This window comes from Thermobia domestica, chromosome 14 (assembly GCF_964235325.1).
Source record: "Thermobia domestica chromosome 14, izTheDome1.hap1.1, whole genome shotgun sequence".
In the NCBI taxonomy this organism is placed as follows: domain Eukaryota; kingdom Metazoa; phylum Arthropoda; class Insecta; order Zygentoma; family Lepismatidae; genus Thermobia; species Thermobia domestica.
This window is the reverse complement of record NC_137467.1, coordinates 173,985,088-174,007,944: the sequence shown is the minus strand read 5'-3', so window position 1 is coordinate 174,007,944 and position 22,857 is coordinate 173,985,088. Positions and strand designations below refer to the sequence as shown.

Genomic DNA, 22,857 nt, shown 5'->3' with positions numbered 1-22,857 from the left:
ACCGCGAATTAACCTTCTTAAGGCCCAAAACTTCGGTCAAAATGCGGTATGCGGTTGTTTGAGGAATGCCTAATTCCATTTCAATAACTTTCACTGACGATTTTTTGTTATGTTTGATGAATTCACGCACTTTTTCGATGTTTTCTTCCGATAATCCGGTTCTGGGACGGCCTGATCTTTCGTCATCATCCAGCGTCTCTCTACCCGATTTGAATCGCCTGAACCACTCGTAAACTTGCGTACGGGATAGACACTCATCACCATATGCATTTTGTAGCATTTGGTGCGTTTCACTAAAAGTTTTACCCAGTTTAACACAAAACTCAATTGCAGCTCGTTGTTTGAAACTCATTTTCCGACCGATGTACACAACACACTGACAGTTGAAACGCAATAACTTTGTTGCCGTGCATCCAAATGTCATGACATTTATACCAGTTGTCAATGAGGGACTACGCCATCTACCGGTAAAATATTACAACAGATGGCGCTAGTGGTACTATTTGTTTTCAAAAGTTCGGTTTCTTTTGGAATGGAGGGTGTACTTTTCCCTTGTACCCTTCAAATGCTTTTATTTCATTATCATAATTTTTTCAAGTGTAAATAATGTACATAGAAGTTTTGAACGAACATTACTTGACCAGTGTCGATTTTGGCTGAGGGCGCCAATGTTTTGTTTACCTGTTATTGGGGCAATCGCGATGGGACAGGGGAGTGGTAATTTTCACTGCTACGTGTATTTATCAGTTTTTCAAAGTTGCTATTTAGAGGTTATAAGTAGCCTGATCTATTTGCACTTAATAAAGAACGCCATAAATTGCATAGTTATTGAAAATGAAATGACATCTTTGTTTTACGTCCGACGGTTATGCTGGCTAGGCTAAACGAGACGGTGATGAAAAATAAATGAAATGGCGGAATGAAGAAAATGGTAGGACCCTGTGGAAACTTACGCACACGGTCTTTGTTTACCACAAAGTTCACTTGCTGCGAGCTGGAATCGAACCAGGGACCCCATGTACCAGAGGTGAACGCTCTACCACTGAGCCACCGCGGCCCCTTACATGGTTGAATGAAGAATGGTTGGTTATTGAATAACCAACCATTCTTGGTTGGTTATTCAATAACTCACTATGACTCACTATATGACTAATTATGACTCACTATTTCTATATTCAATAACCAACATGGTTGGTTATTGAATATAGAAATAGTGAGTCATTCCTACAATAATCAAGTAATGTGGATAGCAACATGCGAATGGAAATTACCAATGCAAGAACAGTAGAACTGGTAATTTGAGATTCTACACATTAAATAGACTATATAAAAGTTGGTTACTTCTTATTCGATTTCATTATAAAACGAACATGTAAAAGCCAGGAATAATAATGTCAACGATTTAATAGATTAATTTACGGTGATAGTTTAGAGAATTGCGCGATATCTTAAAAGTTCAAATCAACTCAAGATTATGGCTAAACAAACTTTACAATGACTAGGTTTATGTAATGTAGGTTTACCGGCTGACATTATTTTCTCAAGTTTTAGCCAGGAGAGAATTCAAATACGTTTTCACTTGAGAAATATGGAAGTCCTCTCCGTTGATCCAGTAGCTAGCATGTATGCCTTTCGTGCACGTGGTTTCGAGTTCGACTCCAGATGGGAGACCACAAAAAAATTAATTTCACAATCATTCACTCTCATTATTTTACTTTAACCCAAAGGACAACCATGGCACGTTAAATTATAAAATTTCATTATATTTTTTTTCCCGAGGAATTTAATATGGAGGGTATACTTCTTTTAAAAAAGGTGATTTAGAATGTTCTGGAAATAACTTCCAAAACCTTTGTGTGTGTCTCAGACTGAACATATGATTTGAAGTGATTTGCTGCGAACAGGACAATAAGAACTGATAAACTATTACAAGTTCACCCGTTGGTACCATTGCTGTTTACATATTAGTTATAAAACCGATCTGCACTCGTTCGTTGACCGGGATACAATGAAGTGTTCCTCCACCGGAAAAGACATCGATACTGATCTACACAACTAGTACGGAAGCCATAGTTTGGGAAGACATTTTCGGGAAGAAAATGGAAAAGAAAAAGAAAGTAGTTTGAAAATTACCCTACTACATTCCACGGTTACAACACTTAACTTCCTGCGACTTACCTTGTCATGAAGAGGTTGATACAATTTGTGATATTTGCATTCTAAAGCGTGAACTTCTTCATAGAATCTGGCCTCTATTTTAGTTGCTTCTAACTGTATTCGTTTCAAAGCTTTTATTCTTCGTTTAACTGAATCTGGTAACAACTAGAAACAGAAACATTGTGTCGTAAGCAATACATTTCATGAAACTTATAATTATTCTATTTGCACAATAAAAATTTCAAGAACTTGCAAGTTAAGAACACAGACAACTACTTTAAAAAGTTTAACGTATTTTAAAAGTAACAATCCTGTCATTCTTGTACAAGAGAGTTGCTATAAATATTGTTTAGTTTACATGGTAGAAAAATTTAAAAGGACATTTCATTCTTTATTTCAGTTAGTATGCGAAGTTAAAAACCCGACAACACATCTTTCTTGGAAAACTGAATTCCTCTTCAACAATGTGTCCATGGGCCCAAATATTACAGTGGGCCTCTTTACACACTTATCATAAAATAAATATTTAGAAATTTCACGTAAGTGTGTGAAGGGAACACCAAACCGAAACAGCAGATATCGAGAAAGGAATTAGGAGAAAAAGCATATTTTACGGATCCTTAAATAAAAAGTTAATTAAAAAGAATAATCGGTACTTCGTATGTAGTATTGTACTCCACAAGCCAGTGAAGTAATGTGAATAACATTTAACAAACTAAGACTTACAAATGATAGACTATAATATAAATTAAGCTCGGTCAAAAGAAAAAGCAATAATGTAAATACTCGAAAAGTGGGGAAAGATGTAATTACTAGAAAGTTTAAGATACTACACCATTTTTTTTAATTATTAAAATGTCTAAACTAACTTATCTTGCAAAGAAAACATTAAATAAACTCTCCTAACTGTGTCTTGATTGCATCTTTTTACATTTTTTCTCTGCTTTGTTACATTTTACTCCTATAATTACATACAGAACACAACGTGCGGAGCATCACATTAATCACAGTCCTATTAGGCAAAAAGTATTGAGTATTGAGGGGTGGCAACAAAATTGAAACGATGATGACTATCATTAATTGGCATTATAAACTGCTTTTCTACATACAAATATTTACCTACTGAACAGGGATGAAGCCTCGCTAGGGAAAAGAAAAAAAAATGCTGATTGTTACCTCTTTGAACAGATTTTCAGATTTGTGAAATTCATTGAAATGTTATCTAACAGTTTCTGGACTTGTGACAATGTTCTGGAACTTGTTTTAGGCAGACGTCAAAAATCCTAGCTCTACTAGTAATGTTAGTACTCTTAAAACTGAGAAGCTTCCAAAAAAATACTCTCCTCCCAAATATCCATTTTGACGTACAGTACGAATTACCTAATTGTTGTTCTATTTTGTAGTGAGCCTACCCTTTTATACCATTTATCACACTGTCAATTTTCTGGTAGAACAGATGCTCGCCTAATTATCCTCATATAGCACGTGAAAGCACTACCCCATTACGGGAACATGATTTTAGAAGAAAACTGAAAACTTTAAATTATAGAGCCAATGTGGCTGAGAATTACATCTCTAGTGAGAGAGTATCTGCAACACAACAGTCAGTTCCCTTTTTTTAAAAAAAAAAGTAAAGTTTCTCTTCTTCCTAGTTTCTTTTCCCTCGTTCGTCTTCCAGACATTACTTCTTACGAAAATATTTCTCTTTATTGTATCTCAGCATTCCTTAAAGCTTTTTTTTTTTTTTTTACATTCCTTTCACTATTTTACTCTGTTCTCATGCCAGGCTTACAATAAAGAACAATCACACATGAAACAATCAATAAGATTAGAAAGGAATTGCTTAGAGTATCATTCATCAAGAACAATTCTAAGGTATGACACACGAGATTAAGCCTATTCCGCCTTCATGAAAGACTTAACAGCGTTGAATAGCCGCACCATCTTTGATTTATATGAGGTATTTTTATTTTCTTTGAAATAGACTGGAATTTCCACTACTTCAAATTTATTTAAATATCCCTTAGCCCACCACGTGAAAATTAAATTGGTATACAGAAGTTGCCTTGGTATTCATGTGGGTCCCACAACGGAAAGTGCAATGTGTAAAGAATGTGGAATTCCCGACATTCAAAGCTATTTAGTAACATGGTTGTTGGCTTTATATATATATATATATATATATATATCGGGTGTTCTAAAAATGGCATCCACGGATACAGGTCAATATAAAGCAAAAAATATACAGTACATAATTCTGTACCTTTCGGGTCCTCGTCGGATGCCGCGAGTTTAAGTCTGTGGCAACATCGCAGGTAAAGACCCAACGAGTATATCTTCCAATCCATCAAACAATTACATCGATTCTTCCCAGACAGTTAACGTCCATAGACGTTGATACTAGCACCTATTAGTGTTAACAATTGATGTTAATTGCCTGATGAACTCGTAGAGCAATGCTAATGGTTCCAAGTAATTACCCTATACGACGCTGCCACAGTGAATTTTTTTATTCAATACAGCGGCTGAAGGAGACCACAGAGGGTATATATCACGATATAGCATTTTAGTTTTATTTTGACCTCTAGAGTAGCGCCCTATTTGTGGGCGCCATTTTTTTTTTAGAACACTTGAGATTATATATATATATATATATATATATATATATATATATAGTCTGGACACCCTGCAAAACGCAAAGTTGTTTTGGAAAAGTAACGCACATTTAACTAAAAAAAAAAAAAATCAGATTACTGAAAATACAGCGTGCCCATAAAAATACTATCATACTTTAATCTGGTATTACGTCACTTAGGATAATCGTATTTAAGAGTGTTTATCCCGGCGAAATTAAAATACCGCTAATTTTACAGTAATTATGTGATATCTTCAAATAGATAAAAGATAACTGAAATGTGGAACAAGAGCGCCCTAGACAATATTACTTTAGATGAGAAACCGTTATCACGACTCACTTATCTGCTTTTGATTTCGAGCTATTTTGAAAATCGCCATTTATTTTCGCGTTTCTAAACAGCTGAAAACGGAAAGCCACTAGGTAACTTGTGATAACGGTACCTCACGTAAAATAATATTGTCTAGGGCGCTCTTGTTCCACATTTCAGTTATCTTTTATCTATTTGAAGATATCACATAATTACTGTAAAATTAGCGGTATTTTAATTTCGCGGGGATAAAGACTCTTAAATGAAATTGGTCATTTAAAAAAACTCAAATTTTTTGTGCATGTCAACAATGGACAACAAAAACAATAACGGACGGAATCAAACACAGAAAAAATAAATTCACTCATGTTTACTTTTTCTGATTGGCCGATATGGCTTCATTGTTGGATATTTAGCAGGCAGTTGCTGTTTCTGATGGAGATCACTTGGGAAGCTTTTATGTTTCTGTACTGCTAGGTTGTAATGTGCTGTGTTATTAAAGAATAAGTTTTAAAGAGTTATGGGGCGTTTACACTTGGTCGATTTAGTCGCACGGCTAAATCGACTCGCTGCATTTGCGACTAAATCGAAGCAACTAGACCGAATGAGATCGATGGATGTGTTCAATTGTTTCAACCGAAATTGAATGCTCCTTGTCGACTCGCTCTCCTCTGGTCGATTCGAAATCGACTGGCAATTTTAAAGATGTCCAAGCAAAAAGTAATTGGTACAATTTGCGATGTTATAGCAGAAGAAAATAGATTCGACCACAGAAAATAGAACGTCTTTCAATTCAGCTGCTAGTCGATTAGTAGCTTTCGAACAACAAGCGATTAAGTTGAAGTCCTGTTTACACGGTCGATTAAGTTGAAAGTGACGTCAATTCAACTGAATCGAACGCAAATCGACTAAGTGTAAACGCCCCATTATGAACGTGTCGGAAATTATGATGTCTTCTATATGTAGCCGCCTGACTTGCGGTCTGTGACTTTTTTTAAGAGGTTACGTAAAAGATTGTGGCTATGTATCCCCATTGACCCAAAACCTGCAAGAAGTGGAAGTTAGTATTAGTGCTGCCATCCATTCCATTTCATCAGATAAGTTGAAGCGTGTGTGTGGCGTGAATGGGAATATCGTCCTGATGTCTGCATCGCCACTCGTGGGGACCACACTCAATGTCAATGAGGTATAGTAAAAAAATATTAAGAGTTTTTCTTACAAGTGTGACCCTTTTCATTTAAATACGATTATCCATTTAAATACCACTTTAAAGTATGATAAGAATTTTGTAGACACACTGTACAGAAAACGAAACTAAATTTCACATAAGTCAACGAGACTGCGTATTCAACACCATTAGGGAGACGTAGGACCCAAATTACATGTACTCTCCGAAATCACGGGTGCAAAATATGCATGCTGACTAGTTTGCTATTCACAACGGCATGAAAGGAAGAATTCGGTTAATGGATTGTTAAAAACAGTCATCCAAAAAGATTAGAACAAAATACTTATGAAATCTTTTAACATTGTGATAAATGATTTGTTATTGACACCACAGTACTTATGATGAAAATTACTGGTGACCAGGCTTTTTGAACATGGTTGTCCACAGCTAACTAATAATCGGTTACTTGCTTTAAAGAACAAAATAATCTGAGGCCATGTCACTCCTAAGCCTGAAATATATTTCTGCAAATTCTACAGTAGAGCAAAAGTTTTAAAATTGGAGAACATTATATTACTTTTCGTACTTCGCTTGAACTAACAAGTCCTAAGAAAGTTACGTTGTATGCAATGCGGCATTTTTTCTCAATATCATAAATAACTGGAAATGCACTGAACATGACTATACGGTCAACTATCCGATTATGTCAGTACCTCTTCCATTATTTTACTATCGAACTTTATTTGATATAAAAAATGTTTTAATAGTGTAATTACAAGGGTACGGCTTTTAGAAATCATTTCGTACCACAAAAGTGATCTACCATAACGGAACCCTCCTCTCATAAATCAAAAAACATAATGAAATATCTAGATATAACGTATGGAAAGCCTTACAGCCTCCAATATAACGAAGAAAAGGACGGGTTTGCAACCCCCCCAACACCCCTCACCAGTAACATTTCAGCATGAATGCGACCCTGTAATGCAGCTAGAACCTCAGGTCTTCGTAGAAGCTGTGATGAAAGTTCTGTGTTGGCTCCTCGCTCCTCCTCTTCCTCCTCCATATCTTCCAACTCCTCGGAAGGATCAGCTGCTGCTCGCTCAGGATCAGCCATCTTCGGAACTCTAAAACAAATAATATGATACCCATTACTATATATGTAATATAAACACTAATGGGGGGCTGAGACTACCAATAACAGCTAAATTCAATTGATTGCCCACTATTTCTGTGAGTCATAGTGTCAAAAACTTAAAAATTGCAACCTCGAAAACAAAACGAAGGACAATCAGTATAATTTCCATAAACCGCATACAGTCTTACCTAAAGGAAGATTGATTTATACATACATACATGTCTTTTCGCTAGCCTAGCAGCTAGCGCGGGCACCTTTGGTGTATGTGGTATCGGGTTTGATTCTCGGTGGGAGAGAATTGAATGCATTTACGGTGGTTTGAATTCAATCATAAAAAGTAGTTGCAAGTACCTTCCCTGATGTTATGTATTCTTTTCCCATTGATTTCATTATTTTTCCTGGTCTCCTTATCGTCAGAGGATGAAATGGTGAGACGTAAAACTCCAGAATATGCAAGTTCAATTATTCAGCTCTTATGAATAAGTATGACGTGTGACATTTTCTGTTAATTATGAACTTTTTACTATTTTTACAAATCATTGTTATCCCCTTGGGCAGCTATACAGGTATGGAGTAGTAGTTTCCAGTCTTCAAGCTGGAACCGCCTCTGCTGGAATCTTTTTCAGTTCTTGATTACGTCTTCTCGATATTATCCGAAGTATCAAAATGGCGCCCTTTCAAGTGGTTTGAGTAAGAGAAATACAGAGAGATTCAACGAAGCGGGCTGAGGAACCACAGGAATGATTTTTTTCTTGCCAACAGTTCATTGATAAAGATTGTCGTGTGACATGGTACGTGTGTTGTCATGATGCAGCATCCAAGTGTGTGCAATGACTGGTCTCACATCTCATCCTTTACGTGAGTCTCAAGAAATTCCCGATAAAAACGTTCGACAATATGTACTGGTGGTACAAATTCCTTGTGGATGACCGACTAAAAATAAATAAATCAATTTCATTTTGGATTTACACATTCTTGCTTGGACTTATTCTCGGCCTTTTAAAAAGTACTTGTGCCATCTGAACAATTGTGCCCTGGATAGGAAATTTTTTCCAAAGAAAATTTTTACAAGTCAAAGTAGCGGATTCGTCAATTTTTACACAAAATTTGATGGTACATAGTTGCTCAAACTTTCGCTGTTAATTTTCGTAACGCACCCATCGAATACCACTTCAGACGCTCAATAATTGTGTAACAACTGGGGCAATTTCCAACTTGTACTGAATCAACGGCAACTACTTACAGTTGTGGCGGCAGCGTTGCCGGTATATGCACTGTTGCAAGTCTCATTACTTTTCTAACACACTTCGTATGCTAAATACTAATACCTAGTTATACAGGGTGTCTACTAAAATTCCAAAATGAGATTTCGTGACTTTTTCTTTACCAAACCATAAAATTTCGTAACATTCTCAAGAGGGAATTTGGGTACGAATTAGAGTGAATTTTCATGCATGCGATAGAAACATGCTTTGCTAGCGATTTGGTAGCGTCCAAAGCAGAATATAGACAATTTTGGTGGTAAATTTTGATGTTTTATTGAACAAAATTTTCCAGTCTGTAATTATATTAGTACAGATTAAAAAAAAAAAAAAAAGTGACCCCAAAAACTAAATTTCTTGACTTTCATGAGTTTTCTGATTTCGTTACTTTCTCGTGACCGATAGACACCCTTTTATATCATAAATACTGTCACAAGTTTGAATGTGAATAACACAAGAGTATTCACACCAAGGCAATTTATTTTGGTCATGTTTTACACCTGACGCACGAATCATTTTTCGAAATATCCCCCTTTGGCCTTAATGCAGGCGCGAAGTCTGTCCGGCCACTCAAGGCCAATCAGCAGTAGAAATGAAGTCAGAGACGTTTCGTGCCAGCCAGTCCTGGGTTGTTTTCGCTTTGTGGTATGGAGCGGAATCCTGCTGGAAGGTCCACCTTTCTCCAAGGAACATGGTAGCAGACAGTGATTTCACTATAGGTGTTAAGTAAAGTACTATATCCTGGTACAACTTGGCAGATGTTTTAACACCTTGTTCGCAAAAATGCAGCTGGGTTGTGCCTGAGTAGCTCACTCCGCACCAAACCATCACTTGAGGCAGGATGATGTGCCCTCTGAATCCTTGGAGCTGCCTCAGCAGCTGCAGTAGATGACATGGCATACACGCGGTCATTTTGGGCATTGTAGGCCTGCTCAATTGTGAACACTTTTTCGTCAGTGAACAGAATCTTTCGGTGCAGATTGTCGGCGTAACGCCGCAACAGTCTCTTTGATTTAAGGATCCTCTGCGACATTAATGTTTGGGTCAGAAAGTGACCAGTCCGTCTCTTATATGCCCGTAGATGTAGGTCACTACTGAGCACACGAGACATGGAATTTCTGCTGATGTTCATCTCAGCAGCCATCACACTGTGTTCGAACAGGATTTCTTCGAATTCTTACTGCGACTGCTTTCTGGACCTGCGGGGTTCGTACCGTTTGTGGTCTGCCACTCCTTGTGCGATCAGTTGCCGTTTCAGTCTCGGTGTATCGCTGTATGGCGCGACACACGAATCTCTTGCTGATTTGTAGGGATTTCAGGAGGTTAAAAATCCCACCTTCTGTCTTCCCGGTCTTGTGTAGTGCAATTACTGCTACACGATTTTCGTAATCACCACACTCCATCAGAACTCAGTACAATATCAACGTATGCCATGAACACACACACTACATGCATCTTCCGCTTTATACACAGATGGCAGCACTGTGCCACTCCGGATGCCTACAGCGCCACTCCAGATTTTGTGACAGTATTTATGATATAACTAGGTATGTATAGTAATCTGGAGAATATGCTCTTCTAACAAATTATGTATCGAACACAACGAAATTGATATATGTAATATGACCTACAATATGTTCAAGAAAATTATTTTAAATTTATTTTGTAATGCACCAACACTATAATTGGGCTTTGCGTTGTGTTGTACACAAATAAATAAATATAGAGGAAACAAGTGATTGTTCATTTGTTTCATTCTTCTGAATCACTCTAAACTGCCTAAAATGACTAAATTCAATTCCATACAATATGTGAGGCTACATCAGAAAGTTAGCGTATTTCAACTGTGACATTACACCTCACGACTTGTATTGACCTGGAAACTTTGTAATGTTCCCACAATAAAAGTTAAGCAATATTGAAAAGAAAGAAATAAAACTAGTCGTGGAAGAGTATGAGTGTCTGATTCAGCAATTGGAAATAGACGATCATTCAAACCGCGAGCTGGCTGGCGGTCATCCTGAACCATATACCAAACACCTTGCTAACTGAACGTTGATTAAAACTGCCTAGCAGCTGCACGGGCTGAAAACAAAACTACGAAGGAAATAGTAATCTGCGAATCTGGGAAGTTTTAAGTCACCCACGGTATTTACCTTATATTGTTCGCACCGACTACATCTCATCTCTTCCGAATTTAAGTGAAAAAGAAATTGAAAAATGTTTCTACAGTTTCTAAGGTATAAAAGAAAAAATTCTAAGGGGGGGGGGGTTAAATGCCTATTCTCAACCACAAAACAGCGTTGCTTTTATAGAAGCTCCGAAATGATAGAACCTTCTGGTATACCTAATATTTCTCAGTAAGCCAAAGTCGACCAAACATTGGCTTAATTATTTGAAAGGTAAAGAAAACATCCCTATTAACTATCGAGCCTATATAATATGATGGTGTCCCAATTTGGAATCGAAGTCAGGGCAAATCGACGGAGGTTTTTGTACAAGAATTGTCTGCTTTCATTCGGCTCTCAATCTGCCCTAGATTTAAACAATTAGACGTTATTTGAGCACGATTTGGTACTACTACTGATGTTTGTTGAATTTATAGGTCAGTCACAAGTACATTAGTTCAGCCAATTCTAAAGTTTGGTGACAAAACATTCCCCTTTTTACATGGATCAAACCGGAACTGAAAACCAGTGTAGCTGAGGCTTGCACATACCATGTTGACCCATCACTTACCACAGGTCAAATATTCTTCAACCCATTCGAACTGCCTTACTACCTGTAAGCAAGTCATGCAACATTTTGTACGTAAGAAGTCTAATTCTTTTAATATTTTCAATCCTAAGCTCCAATGTAACTCGAGTTATTACGCGTGAGTCTCTCACATCCCTTCCACGGGTGGTGATCGTTTCTCGGTATGGAAAATTCATTCGGACTCGCATCTACAAGAAAACATTATTTGCTTAGCACCGTGGCGAAATTCTCAAAATCTTGTATGCTTTAAAAGCTGTTGTCAGTTATTATTTTACGGCATTTTGCTGACGAACAAAAACGAATGTTTCGTGCAAAGATAATTTTACTTTTTCTATAGCAATACATGAAGGAATATAAACAAAGAAATAGCAGGGCTCATAGTGATCTGGTCTCTTGAAAATAGTTGAAAAGTGACCGAAACCACACGAAAAAGTGACCAAAATCTCATCATGCCCCTTTTTTTCATGTCAATTTCTCCATCACCTCTCTGTTGTTTTATTTCATCTTAACTTCCTCCTTTCTTAGGTTTTCTAAGTATGCTTTGTAGTTACGGTAAGCAGACTTCGCAAATGTAAGAAGCTCCTGAGTAAGCGGAACCAGTTCTGGCCTATTTCCGAATGTCTTCATCCCAGACATTCAGGGTGGCCCAAAAGTAGCACCCCTGCATTGACTGCAAAACAAATTACACGAAAAAGTCACTTTACCTTCCAAAAAAGTGACTTAGTGACGAATATGGAAAAAAGTAACTTTTAGTGACCAACTTGAAAAAAATAACTTAGTTAAAAAAAAGTGACTCGCTATGAGCCCTGATATAGGCGTACTTTCTTTAAAGTTACACTAAAGACAGAGCACGAAAACTCCTGGATAACAGTTCGCCACGGCGACGCATCTGGCACTTACGTTATTTTGCCATTAATATTCCCAATTTTTACCTCCCAGCAGTTCTGATTTGACTCCTGATTTTCAGAGTAAGCGCCTAATTCACAAGAAAATTTTTCGAATCTGACTATAGTCACTCTTTAGAATATATGACAACTACCCATGATTTGAATGTGGATTTATCAACCATATGATCTGCATCTATCTTGAATACAAAAACCTTAAAGCAATAATATTTACTTGAAACGGTAGTAAATGTCATGTTTCGTCAAGAATAAAGTATTATCATCACAGCTCTAATGATACAAACCCCCACGAAATACTAAATGCACAATCTGTAAAAAATTCTCAACCACAATCAAATGTCATATTGATTCTCGTTATTATATTTGACAAATTGAGGAAATAAGGGATTTCATATCACCAATTCTTCCATAGGCGCGAAATCAATGATATACAAAGAGTGCACGACCGGACCGAGGCTTATCGCGCTCTGTTTAACCACCATGCTACCCAGTTCGCTCCTTGAACAGCCACTCAGATACATGGGCTATACCACAACTCCTGTTATGCTTGGATAACCTAATGTCTATATTGCAGAATACCTCTAACGCCCCAGTAAAAATCAAACTGTCACATTCATTCTTCATAATGTTATAATTACAAATTTATTACAAAGATTTTCATATTTTACTGTTTTAATCATCCAAAGAACGAAGCCGTGTGAAATTCCTGATCGCCACCGAAACAGACTAAAATGGGTCGATATATGTTAATCCAAGTCGCTTGTACAATTAGCATGTAAACCAAATTCTTTTGTCCCGTCTTAAAATGCTGCGAAAACTAGACTATTGGGTATTTAACCTTTGTTTTGTTGAAATGTATCACTTCCTACCACGAAGGTAACTTGGTCACTTTTTTGTTTGTTTAAATCTGCTATTGTCTTCAATTAACAATAAATACAGAATCATTACAGCAATGCACACGGCCTGATGGACATTTTAACTGAAATAAAATCTATATGTATTTTCAAGTTACCAAATCTAAACTACCATAACCTCCTAACGCTATTTCGTAAAAGCCATTTTACAATCTTCTCAACTCTCGGTGTATAATCCATAAACCAAAAATATGCTCCGGGATTATCTAATAACCCAAAATATACCAACAGGGCAACTGGATTAACCCATAGCTTATTTCTTCCTTTAAATTAAACACAGTATACAGAACATGGTACAGAAAAACAAGTCCTGAAATTCGAAGTTTTCAGTATAATAATAAAATCGCGATTAACCGTTTACTACATAGTACCACTGTGCACTCTTGTAATTTAGAAGTAAGTTCAGATATGCTTCTGTAAATACGTATGTACAAAATTTTACGAATATTTTAGATAGTCACTTGAAATTTCTGCATGTGACTGAATTGTAAAATGTTGGCTTGTAACAAACTATTTTGTGCTTGTTAGTGGTCTATGTAACTATCAACTTCGTTCTATTCTAAACCATAATTGACTCACTTCGAAATGTATACTAAAATACGGTATTTTTATGATATTTGGTTTTATACTGAGACTTGGCAACAGTGAAGGCAAAGTACTAACTAGAAACAACTGAAAAAGATTGAAGTATGTACTCAACGGAATATTATTCCTTCAGCTGCAGCAATCGACCAACAAAATAAATCAATCCCACTGAATTCTAGTTCCAAGGAAAACAGAAAAAAAAAGCTTGAATCTCAATTGAATTTGATAGTACTTCTAACAGTATAGAGTTTTTATAACAAAATAAACAAGACAGTTTAATATGGTTCCAACTTCCTCAACGTATCATACAGCACATTACATAATTTTGCCAATGTAAACATTTTACACAAATTTAAAGGAAATTAGTCATGCTTTAAATGATAAATACAGATTATCGAAGCAACAAAAAGGTTAAACGCTTAGAACCATCAATAGTGTACGTATACGAAATTAAGTCACACAATTACTACACAAAATGAAAAAAGCAATGCAATCTTGTTCAAAAAAATCTTCGCCCTCAACTCGCTTTAGAAGGCATATTTTGACAACTGTACGTATTTATAAGAAAGTCTAATAGTTTGGTTCTAAATAATAGTGTCCATCGGATAAAGAAAATTACGTATGTTTGATTTAATTCCAACTTTCTAAATAAGTAAGCAGCCATTCTTTCCTACAATTACACAATGGAACGGTTATATATATATATATATATATATATATATATATATATATATATATATATATATATATATATATATATATATATATATAAAAACACAACTGGACCAGGAAATGAAACCTAGACTCAGACTTACTATGCCGTTAAGTTAAAACCACTACACTCCTCAGTCTGTCCACACACCAATATCTTTAATCCTTGAGTCCGTGAGTAATCTCTTCACACTATATCTACTGTACCACAATTGCTATTATGCTTTGATAACTAAATGACCGTGGTAATGAAAGACATGCCCAGTAGCCTACTTTAATTCCGCATATTACTGTTTCTTTACTTTATTAGAACTAGACCATTCGCTGTGTACAAATTTCCGTGGCCAATAATGACGTACCCAACTTTGCACTCAGATTTCTGGTCTATAAGACATTTAAGAACCATTATTAGTCTATTAATTACATTTTTTGCATATCATCTGGTTAGTTTTCTATATTTAATGATATTCTTCATTGCCTAAGTTATCCATTAAAATTCGAAGAAAAGCAGAGATAGGAGTCTTAAGACAATACTGTAGGCATAGGATTTTGATCGATATTTCGGATCTAACTAGTTTATGACCTGTAGTGAAAGGTTACACTACAATAAAATGGGTGCCCTTGTTAGAAAGTAAGCTCACTTTCGAACTGTCGGATTAAAATAAATTTAAGGCACAAATAAAAAGATGGAGAGTTAAGTACATTACTCCGAAGCTTGGGTAACATGATTGTCGGATACATCATCTAACGTTAACAATTCTATTCCGTTGTTCTTTAGTTCTCTTCCACAGAATTGTGATGCGACAAACCACAGAATTGACCTGGAAAATTATTCTGGACCATCACATTCCTACAAAATCCATTGTCAAACATTAAATATAAACTTACGATGAAGTATTAACTCTACAACTCTCACTTCAACGCCCAATAATAACTAGACACACTGGAGAAGGGAAAGACGAAGAAAATCAACGATACGAAAATTAAAAAGGAGCTAGTTTTCCAGCTAAAAAAAAAAAATTAAATAAATAAATAAATAAAAATAAACTTTCAAAAAATATGAATCCTCATACGAGTCTGGTTCTCTATTTTTTCTTCATAAAAGCACTGATGACTGCAGGTTTATTATATCTGGAAGTGAAATCAGGAAAGAACATTCCATCTGAACTACTACAAATAATTTTATCGTAATCCGAGAAAACGAAAACTTAATTCCGTCAGTACCAGGGTTGGCTGAACCAGCTGGTTTAAAAACTGGTTTAAACCAAAAAACTAAAAATGTTCGTAAAATCTTGCACACACATTTGTGGGTTATCACGTTTCACTTCCGTATATTATAGTATTATATTCAGACCTAAATACCCTATTCATTACTCAAAAAGATTAAACTATAAAAGCAAGTTTATATTTATATATGAATTATTCTTTTGTGATTTTTTAATAATTATTATTGTTATGCAATTGCAATCGAAGAAAATTCTAAATATTGATTCGTTTTAGTAATTTTTACTATTGATAAAATACATTGAAATGCCGTATTTGTTTGGGAGGGGGGTCATACAAACCTCACGAGAGGCAATTGTTGAAATCAGAAGTATCTTTGGCATCTATTTATATATAAATTGGTGAGAGCCGAAGTGGACTCAAATAATTCGTATCTTTATTCATTTTTCTTCCTGATTTGAAAATTAAGTCGTCGTATTTCTTTAATTTCGACTAATAAAAGTCGTAGTGAACTTACTTGGACTAAATTAGGTCTTCTGTACTCTGCAGTATTTTGAAATTGTCCATTTGTAATTCTGTATAGTGCACAAGTATATAATGATCAGTACACCGTATTTTCATCAGGAGTCCTTCATGAGTTAGTCGGAAGACGTATCGCATTTATGCCCAATTAGTCCCGGTTTCGAGTTCAAATGGAGGACAATTTCTCTCGGATGTAAGCCGAAAAGCCGTTTGGATTCCCCAGCATAACCTGGTTGTTGCATAATAACACTAAGGCGAAGCAAACTTACTTCTGCCCATATGTGTTATAAATACAGAGCAAATTATTTAAACCAAAAAAACCGGGTTTAAACCAAAAAAAACCTGGTTTTTTGGATTTTTCAATAAAAACCATGGTTTTTTGCCAACCCTGGTCAGTACGTAGCTCGGATTACAGAAACAAACTAATCCCTCTATTGGAGTTTTCTATACAGACTATGCGATTCTATGAAACTTAAGTATCATTCTTCGGTAAAGCGGATATTGCAGGGAAAGTTATTTAACCATATTCAAAGCAACTTTACTCGACACACACACACACACACACACACACACACACACACACACACAAAAAAAAAAGGTTAGTTTTAAGACTGATCTGAGGGATTTGTTTTTATTGTAACTGATTTAGAAACAGATTTAAGTGCTCACAAGTAAACCTTACGTTTGGGTGAATCGAGTTGCTGACTGAGACACATATGAGAAAGTAGTACTAAATGTGGTCAGTATTTCAGTGAAGTTATAGGTGCGAAGCTCCAGGGGTTTAGGAGATACAGCTACCAGAACATCACATGGAAGTACAGAATAGTCTTCATACAGTTGGACGTAAAAACACTGTAAGACCTCTTGTAAGGACAAAAGGTAAATAACAAATATATAGATACATATTAGGACTAGGGGGAAGTCATATAGTAAGGGTATACCTGACGGCGGCCATCTTGAAATCCGCCATTTTGAATTAAGGTTAAGTTTTTAAAATAGGAATAGGGTCATGTGATACATGATTTAAGACGCAAATTTAATCAGAAGAACAATGGTGACGTTAATTTTGATTTACGCGCAATTGGTAAAAAGTTACAAAGAAATTAAATATTGTTGCAGCATATGTATTAGTCCTTTACCCCACCTTGTAAAGTTTGTGTTAATGATAATAAATAAATAAAAAGGAGGGGGATAAATATTAGGTCTATGGTAAGAGTTGCCTTGATGGCGGCCATGTTCAAATCCGCCATTTTGAATCAGACAAAAGTTTTAAACAAAACGCATAATATTGACACCTTATTAATTGCAAATTTTACCATAAATCCAACGGTATAACCATTTTTGCTCATCAAACAACTAACATTGTAACGCCACCATTGTATTTCTGATTAACTTCTAGCCCGAAGTCATCTATTGCATTACTCTATTCCCATTTAATTTTGTGCTGGTTAATGATAAAGCAAAAATGGTTATACCGTGGGATTTATGGTAAAATTTGCTATTAATAAGGTGTCACTGTTATGCGTTTTGGTAAAAACTTTTTTGTGATTCAAAATGGCGGATCTGAACATGGCCGCCATCAAGGCAACTCTTACCATAGACCTAATATTTATCCCCCTCCTTTTTATTTATTTATTATCATTAACACAAACTTTACAAGGTGGGGTAAAGGACTAATACATATGCTGCAACAATATTTAATTTCCCTGTAACTTTTTACCAATTGCGCGTAAATCAAAATTAACGTCACCATTGCTCTTCTGATTAAATTTGCGTCTTAAATCATGTATCACATGACCCTATTCCTATTTTAAAAACTTAACCTTAATTCAAAATGGCGGATTTCAAGATGGCCGCCGTCAGGTATACCCTTACTATATGACTTCCCCCTAGTCCTAATATGTACCCATATATTTGTTATTCACCTTTAATCGTTACAAGAGGTCTTACAGTGTTTTTACGTCCAACTGTATGAAGACTATTCTGTACTTCCATGTGATGTTCTGGTAGCTGTATCTCCTAAACCCCTGGAGCTTCGCACCTATAACTTCACTAAAATACTGACCACATTTAGTACTACTTTCTCATATTTGTCTCAGTCAGCAACTCGATTCACCCAAACGTAAGGTTTACTTGTCAGTAAAATTGATTTTTTTTTTTTTTAAACAATGTTTCTGTTCAAAAATATTTTCTATAGTCATGTTGTTCACATACCATTCCACAAACCAACACAAACATGTTCAGATTCACTTCAGTTATTTGTTCTTATTTCAATTGACTTTTCGACTGAACTTTCGTGAAGTGCTTACCATGATTGCAAAATTCCATACAGAATTTAAAAATTACTTTTATGCAGGGTTGGCTGGTTTAAACCAAGGTGGTTTAAATCGTGTGAACTTCACGGTGACGTTTTTACATATCAAACCATCTGCATTAGTTTTATCTCCTTTTCACCTTTTAATCAAGGTGTCCCACGTTCAATTCTCGGTCGAACCATAACCCTTCTTTCATGTGTAAACCAAGTAGCGGTTTGGATGTCACTTTAAAGCGAAAATCATCTTTATAACCTCGGTATTACATAAAGATGTTAAACCTAAACATACGAAACGAAGCCAAATTGTATGTTTGTGCTTGCCTGAATGCTTGTTGCTTTATAAAGAAGCAAAGGTGCCTTAATGTATTAATAGACATTGGCAAAATTTATCGACTGCCTACGTAGCTTCCAACATTAGCTTGGATTGGACTTAGTTTTAATTTTATTGAATGATATCCACATACTAAATTTGGAATTTAATACCTCAATTTTAGCGTACTGATTATGATATGTTGACCTTACATTTTACATGCAAAGCAGTAACAGAATTTGCTTTGCATTTAAAGTAATAACAGGATTTTCCCAATGGCTACCGCGGGAGTTTCCCGATTTATATGTAATTCTGCATAATGGTTTCACTTGTGCAACTATTTATCTTTTTGTCCTGAAATGACTCTTGACAATTAAATTAACAAGTATGTAAAGATCAGCACAACGTATTTTTATCAGGAGTCCTTCGTGAGTGAGTCGGCAGACTCATTGCATTTGTGGCCAATTAGTCCCAGTTTGGAGTCCAAATGGAGGACAATTTCTCTCGGATGTAAGCCGGGAAGCTGTTTGGATCCCGCTTTAAGCTTATAAAGATCCCTTCCAGCATAATCCTGTCGTTGCATAATAACAGCAAGGCGAAAGAAACTTTTCTGTCCATATGTAATATAAATACATAGAACAAATTATTTAAACCAAAAAAACCTGGTTTAAACAAAAAAAAAACTTTTTTTTTTCAATAAAATCCATGGTTTTTGCTAACCCTGCTTTTATGTAAGTCTTAAATCTAAATATTGCTATAAAATATTTTCAAACGTGTATGATTCTATGAGACAAGAAACATGTGATGTTTCAAGATTGGTTCTAGTAACTATTTTTGTTCTTATTTATCTTGATTTTTTTTTTTTTTTTAAATATACCCTTTCCGAGCGAATATGTGTTCTACTGAGTCAAAGTAGCTTTCAGTGTAACTACAATGGTATGGTTTTTATTCTTTTGTTGTTCATACATTATTACTATTCAACGTAAGTAAATTGTAAAATAGATTTCTATGGAAGTTTCATTCATTATCACTCAAATGAGAAAAGGAAAAAAAAAATGAAATCTGAGTTTTACGTCCCATGGTCATGCCGTCTAGGCTAAGGGAGACTATTAGAAATTGTTTGGGCCACTCTGTCCTCTGCCAATTATTATTAATTTTGTCCGACAGCCTTATATTCAATTTTTGGCCGACATTCTCTATATAGTGCCAATTTTTGTGAACAGATGGCTCTTGGGGTGACTTTCCTGTACCCCGGAGTTTCGCATTCCGGTTCCTTCCGTCTCTTTGATAAAATTTAGTTGGACCGCGTCCAAGCTTTTTTTTTTTTTTTTTTTTTTTTTTTGCCAGTGTGGGAGTGAGAGCTTTTTGCGTGTAACGCGCTACCGCGATCGTGTTAGATGGCAAAATTTACATATTTTGTATTTTTGTGTGTGTGTGTGCATGTTGGTATTAAATAATTATCAACACACGTTTTTATACTGTTTTTATGTATGTGAAAACAACAAACCGTTGTTTGGATAAACAGAAATGAATGAAATTGTAGAATGAGTAAGAGGAGGAAACGGAAGAACCTTGAGAGAACCTACGCACACGGTATTTGTGAATCACAAGGTCAACTTGGCGCGAGCTGGGATCGAACCAAAGACCCCATTCAGTAGAAGTGAACGCTCTACTACTGAGCAACAGCGGCCCCTCAAATGGGAAGAGAGTTCATCAATGGTGCAATGATCCGAATTTGTCAATGTCCATAATCCCAAATATAAGCCTCTAATTCAATGCTATTAAAAATAGGTAATTATGAAGGATGTTAACTTTGACTATGATATTTTGGAATACATAAATTTCACCCAGAAGCGGGAAAAAATCAAAAGTAAAACCTCCCACCTACTGTACTACAAGCAGTCACCACTTGATAGAAACATACTCCAACATTAAAGGTACTTAAAAACTGTTTATTATGCGCAAATTCATGGTCATTTAAGTTATGGCACGATACTTTGGGGTCATCAGTCCTCCATCAAAAGCCTATTGAAAATACAAAAGATGTGTGTAAGATTGATGCTAGGTCTTCCTAGTCGTGCACATTGTAGGTCAAGCTTCGTTAAATTAGGAATTATGACAGTACCTGTAATTTTCATGTATCAATCTTCGCTTTATATCAAGGGAAACAATCATATTTACAATGAATTAGGGTACCCTCATTCTTATCAAACTAGAAACAGGAAACACTTTGAATTATTTAGATGTAAATATAGTAAGACAAAAGACGTTTTAATATGTCAGTTAAACATTATAAATTACTGCCTTATCTTTGAGAAAACTTCCATTTCTGGCCTGTAAAAAGCAAATACAGAAATTACTTAATATTTTCATCTGTTATACAGTAATCTTAGTTTATATTATGGTATGTTACCCGTAAAAATTTCAACTTCTATTTCTGACGATTGTAATACATCTGATGTTCAGATGTTTCTGCAATAAAATTTATTATTATTACTAGGGCCCGGATAATTATTTAATTACATATTTTTGTAGGGGTTATATTTTTATACCAAATCAGTGTAATAATGCCATTTGTGACCCATAGTGCCTAAACACACCCATTTGAAAGTACATATATTTACATATTTTACACTTATGTACATATAATTACATATTTTACTCATGAGCACATAATTTTACATATTTCTTTATATTTTCATGTTTTATAGAGATTTTTCATACAAAAACTGTTCAACAATAGACTTTGAAAAGAAGACACTCACCTCTCTTTGAATTTAAAGTGCTTGCTTTATTTTTAAATTTTTAATTTTTATTCATTTATTGTTTCACTGCGTTACACCCTTTTAAAATAGTATTGAAGCGTAGTTTGGAGGATTGGTAGGAAGAGTTGGACACAACCTGATTTGATTAGCAATCGTACACTCTCGGTCGCAATAGTAGCGCTCACATCCTTACGTGAGATTAATAATTCAATCGAATTACTATCGCGACGCTGTTTTACGACTGCCTATCGTGTTGTTGTCGCAAGCTCGCCCCATTAATATTTTCCTTCGGCGAAAAATATGAAATCAGATGGGGAAGTTTGAATTCACGCAATTGGTAACACTGAACTCTTGATTGGCAAAAGCGAAGCGCTTGCCGCCACAACGCATGCCGTAGGGAAAGTGTGCGCTATTTTATCGAATATTTAATCTCCTGTACTGTCAGCAAATCCGGTTTCCAAGATACCAAAGGACAAAACCCCGTTGCCAATAAGACCAAAGCATTTTACGGAAGAGTTTGAGCATTTTTTCCACCGATGGAAAAGTGCTTTATTGCCAGGTTTGTGAGAAGGGCGTCTCATGCGCTCAACGTTCCCAAGTTGTGCAACACATATCTACATCACGCCATCAGACCCGAGCTTCAAAACCTAAACCACAAAAACAGATGCTAGTAACTGAATCTCAAGCTCAAAGTAGTCCAGGGCCACGGAAGTCTCGATTTTCAAGTGATCTGTGCCGTGCTATGGTATGTGCTGATATCCCTATTTGGAAACTAAACAATACAGTACTTCGTGAATTTCTGCAACAATACACACACGAAACAGTTCCAGATAAATCTACAATTAGAAAGCATTGCGTGCCTGATTTATATGTGGAAACAATGAACTCTATTCGTGGGGAAATCGGTGATGGTCCTATTTGGATGTCAATTGAAGAAACAACTGATGTAGAGGGGCGACATGTTGGTAATGTTGTAATAGGTTTGCTGAAAGATAATGAAGTCAGCAAGCCTATCCTGTTAACTAGTGATTTGTTGCCGCGATGCAACCATCAAGCCATTGCAAAACTCTTTAATGATGCTATGGGACTTTTGTGGTCTGATGATATCAAGCATAATAATGTCTTCCTTCTAGTGACTGATGCAGCACCGTACATGTGCAAAGCTGCAGAAGCTTTGCAA

At 35.8% G+C, this 22,857-nt stretch overlaps 1 protein-coding gene across 3 annotated transcripts in view; it reads right to left on the bottom strand.

Moving 5' to 3' along the window:
• The window catches only part of LOC145670484 (nucleosome assembly protein 1-like 1), a gene marked incomplete at its 3' end in the record, with an annotated part of 63,571 nt that overhangs the window by 13,142 nt on the left and 27,572 nt on the right, over window positions 1–22,857 (bottom strand). For all 3 annotated transcript variants that reach the window (XM_081739205.1, XM_081739204.1, XM_081739203.1), the window contains 2 exon segments: window positions 2,179–2,322; window positions 7,223–7,397. In XM_081739205.1, the coding sequence (XP_081595331.1) occupies window positions 2,179–2,322; window positions 7,223–7,387 (309 nt within the window).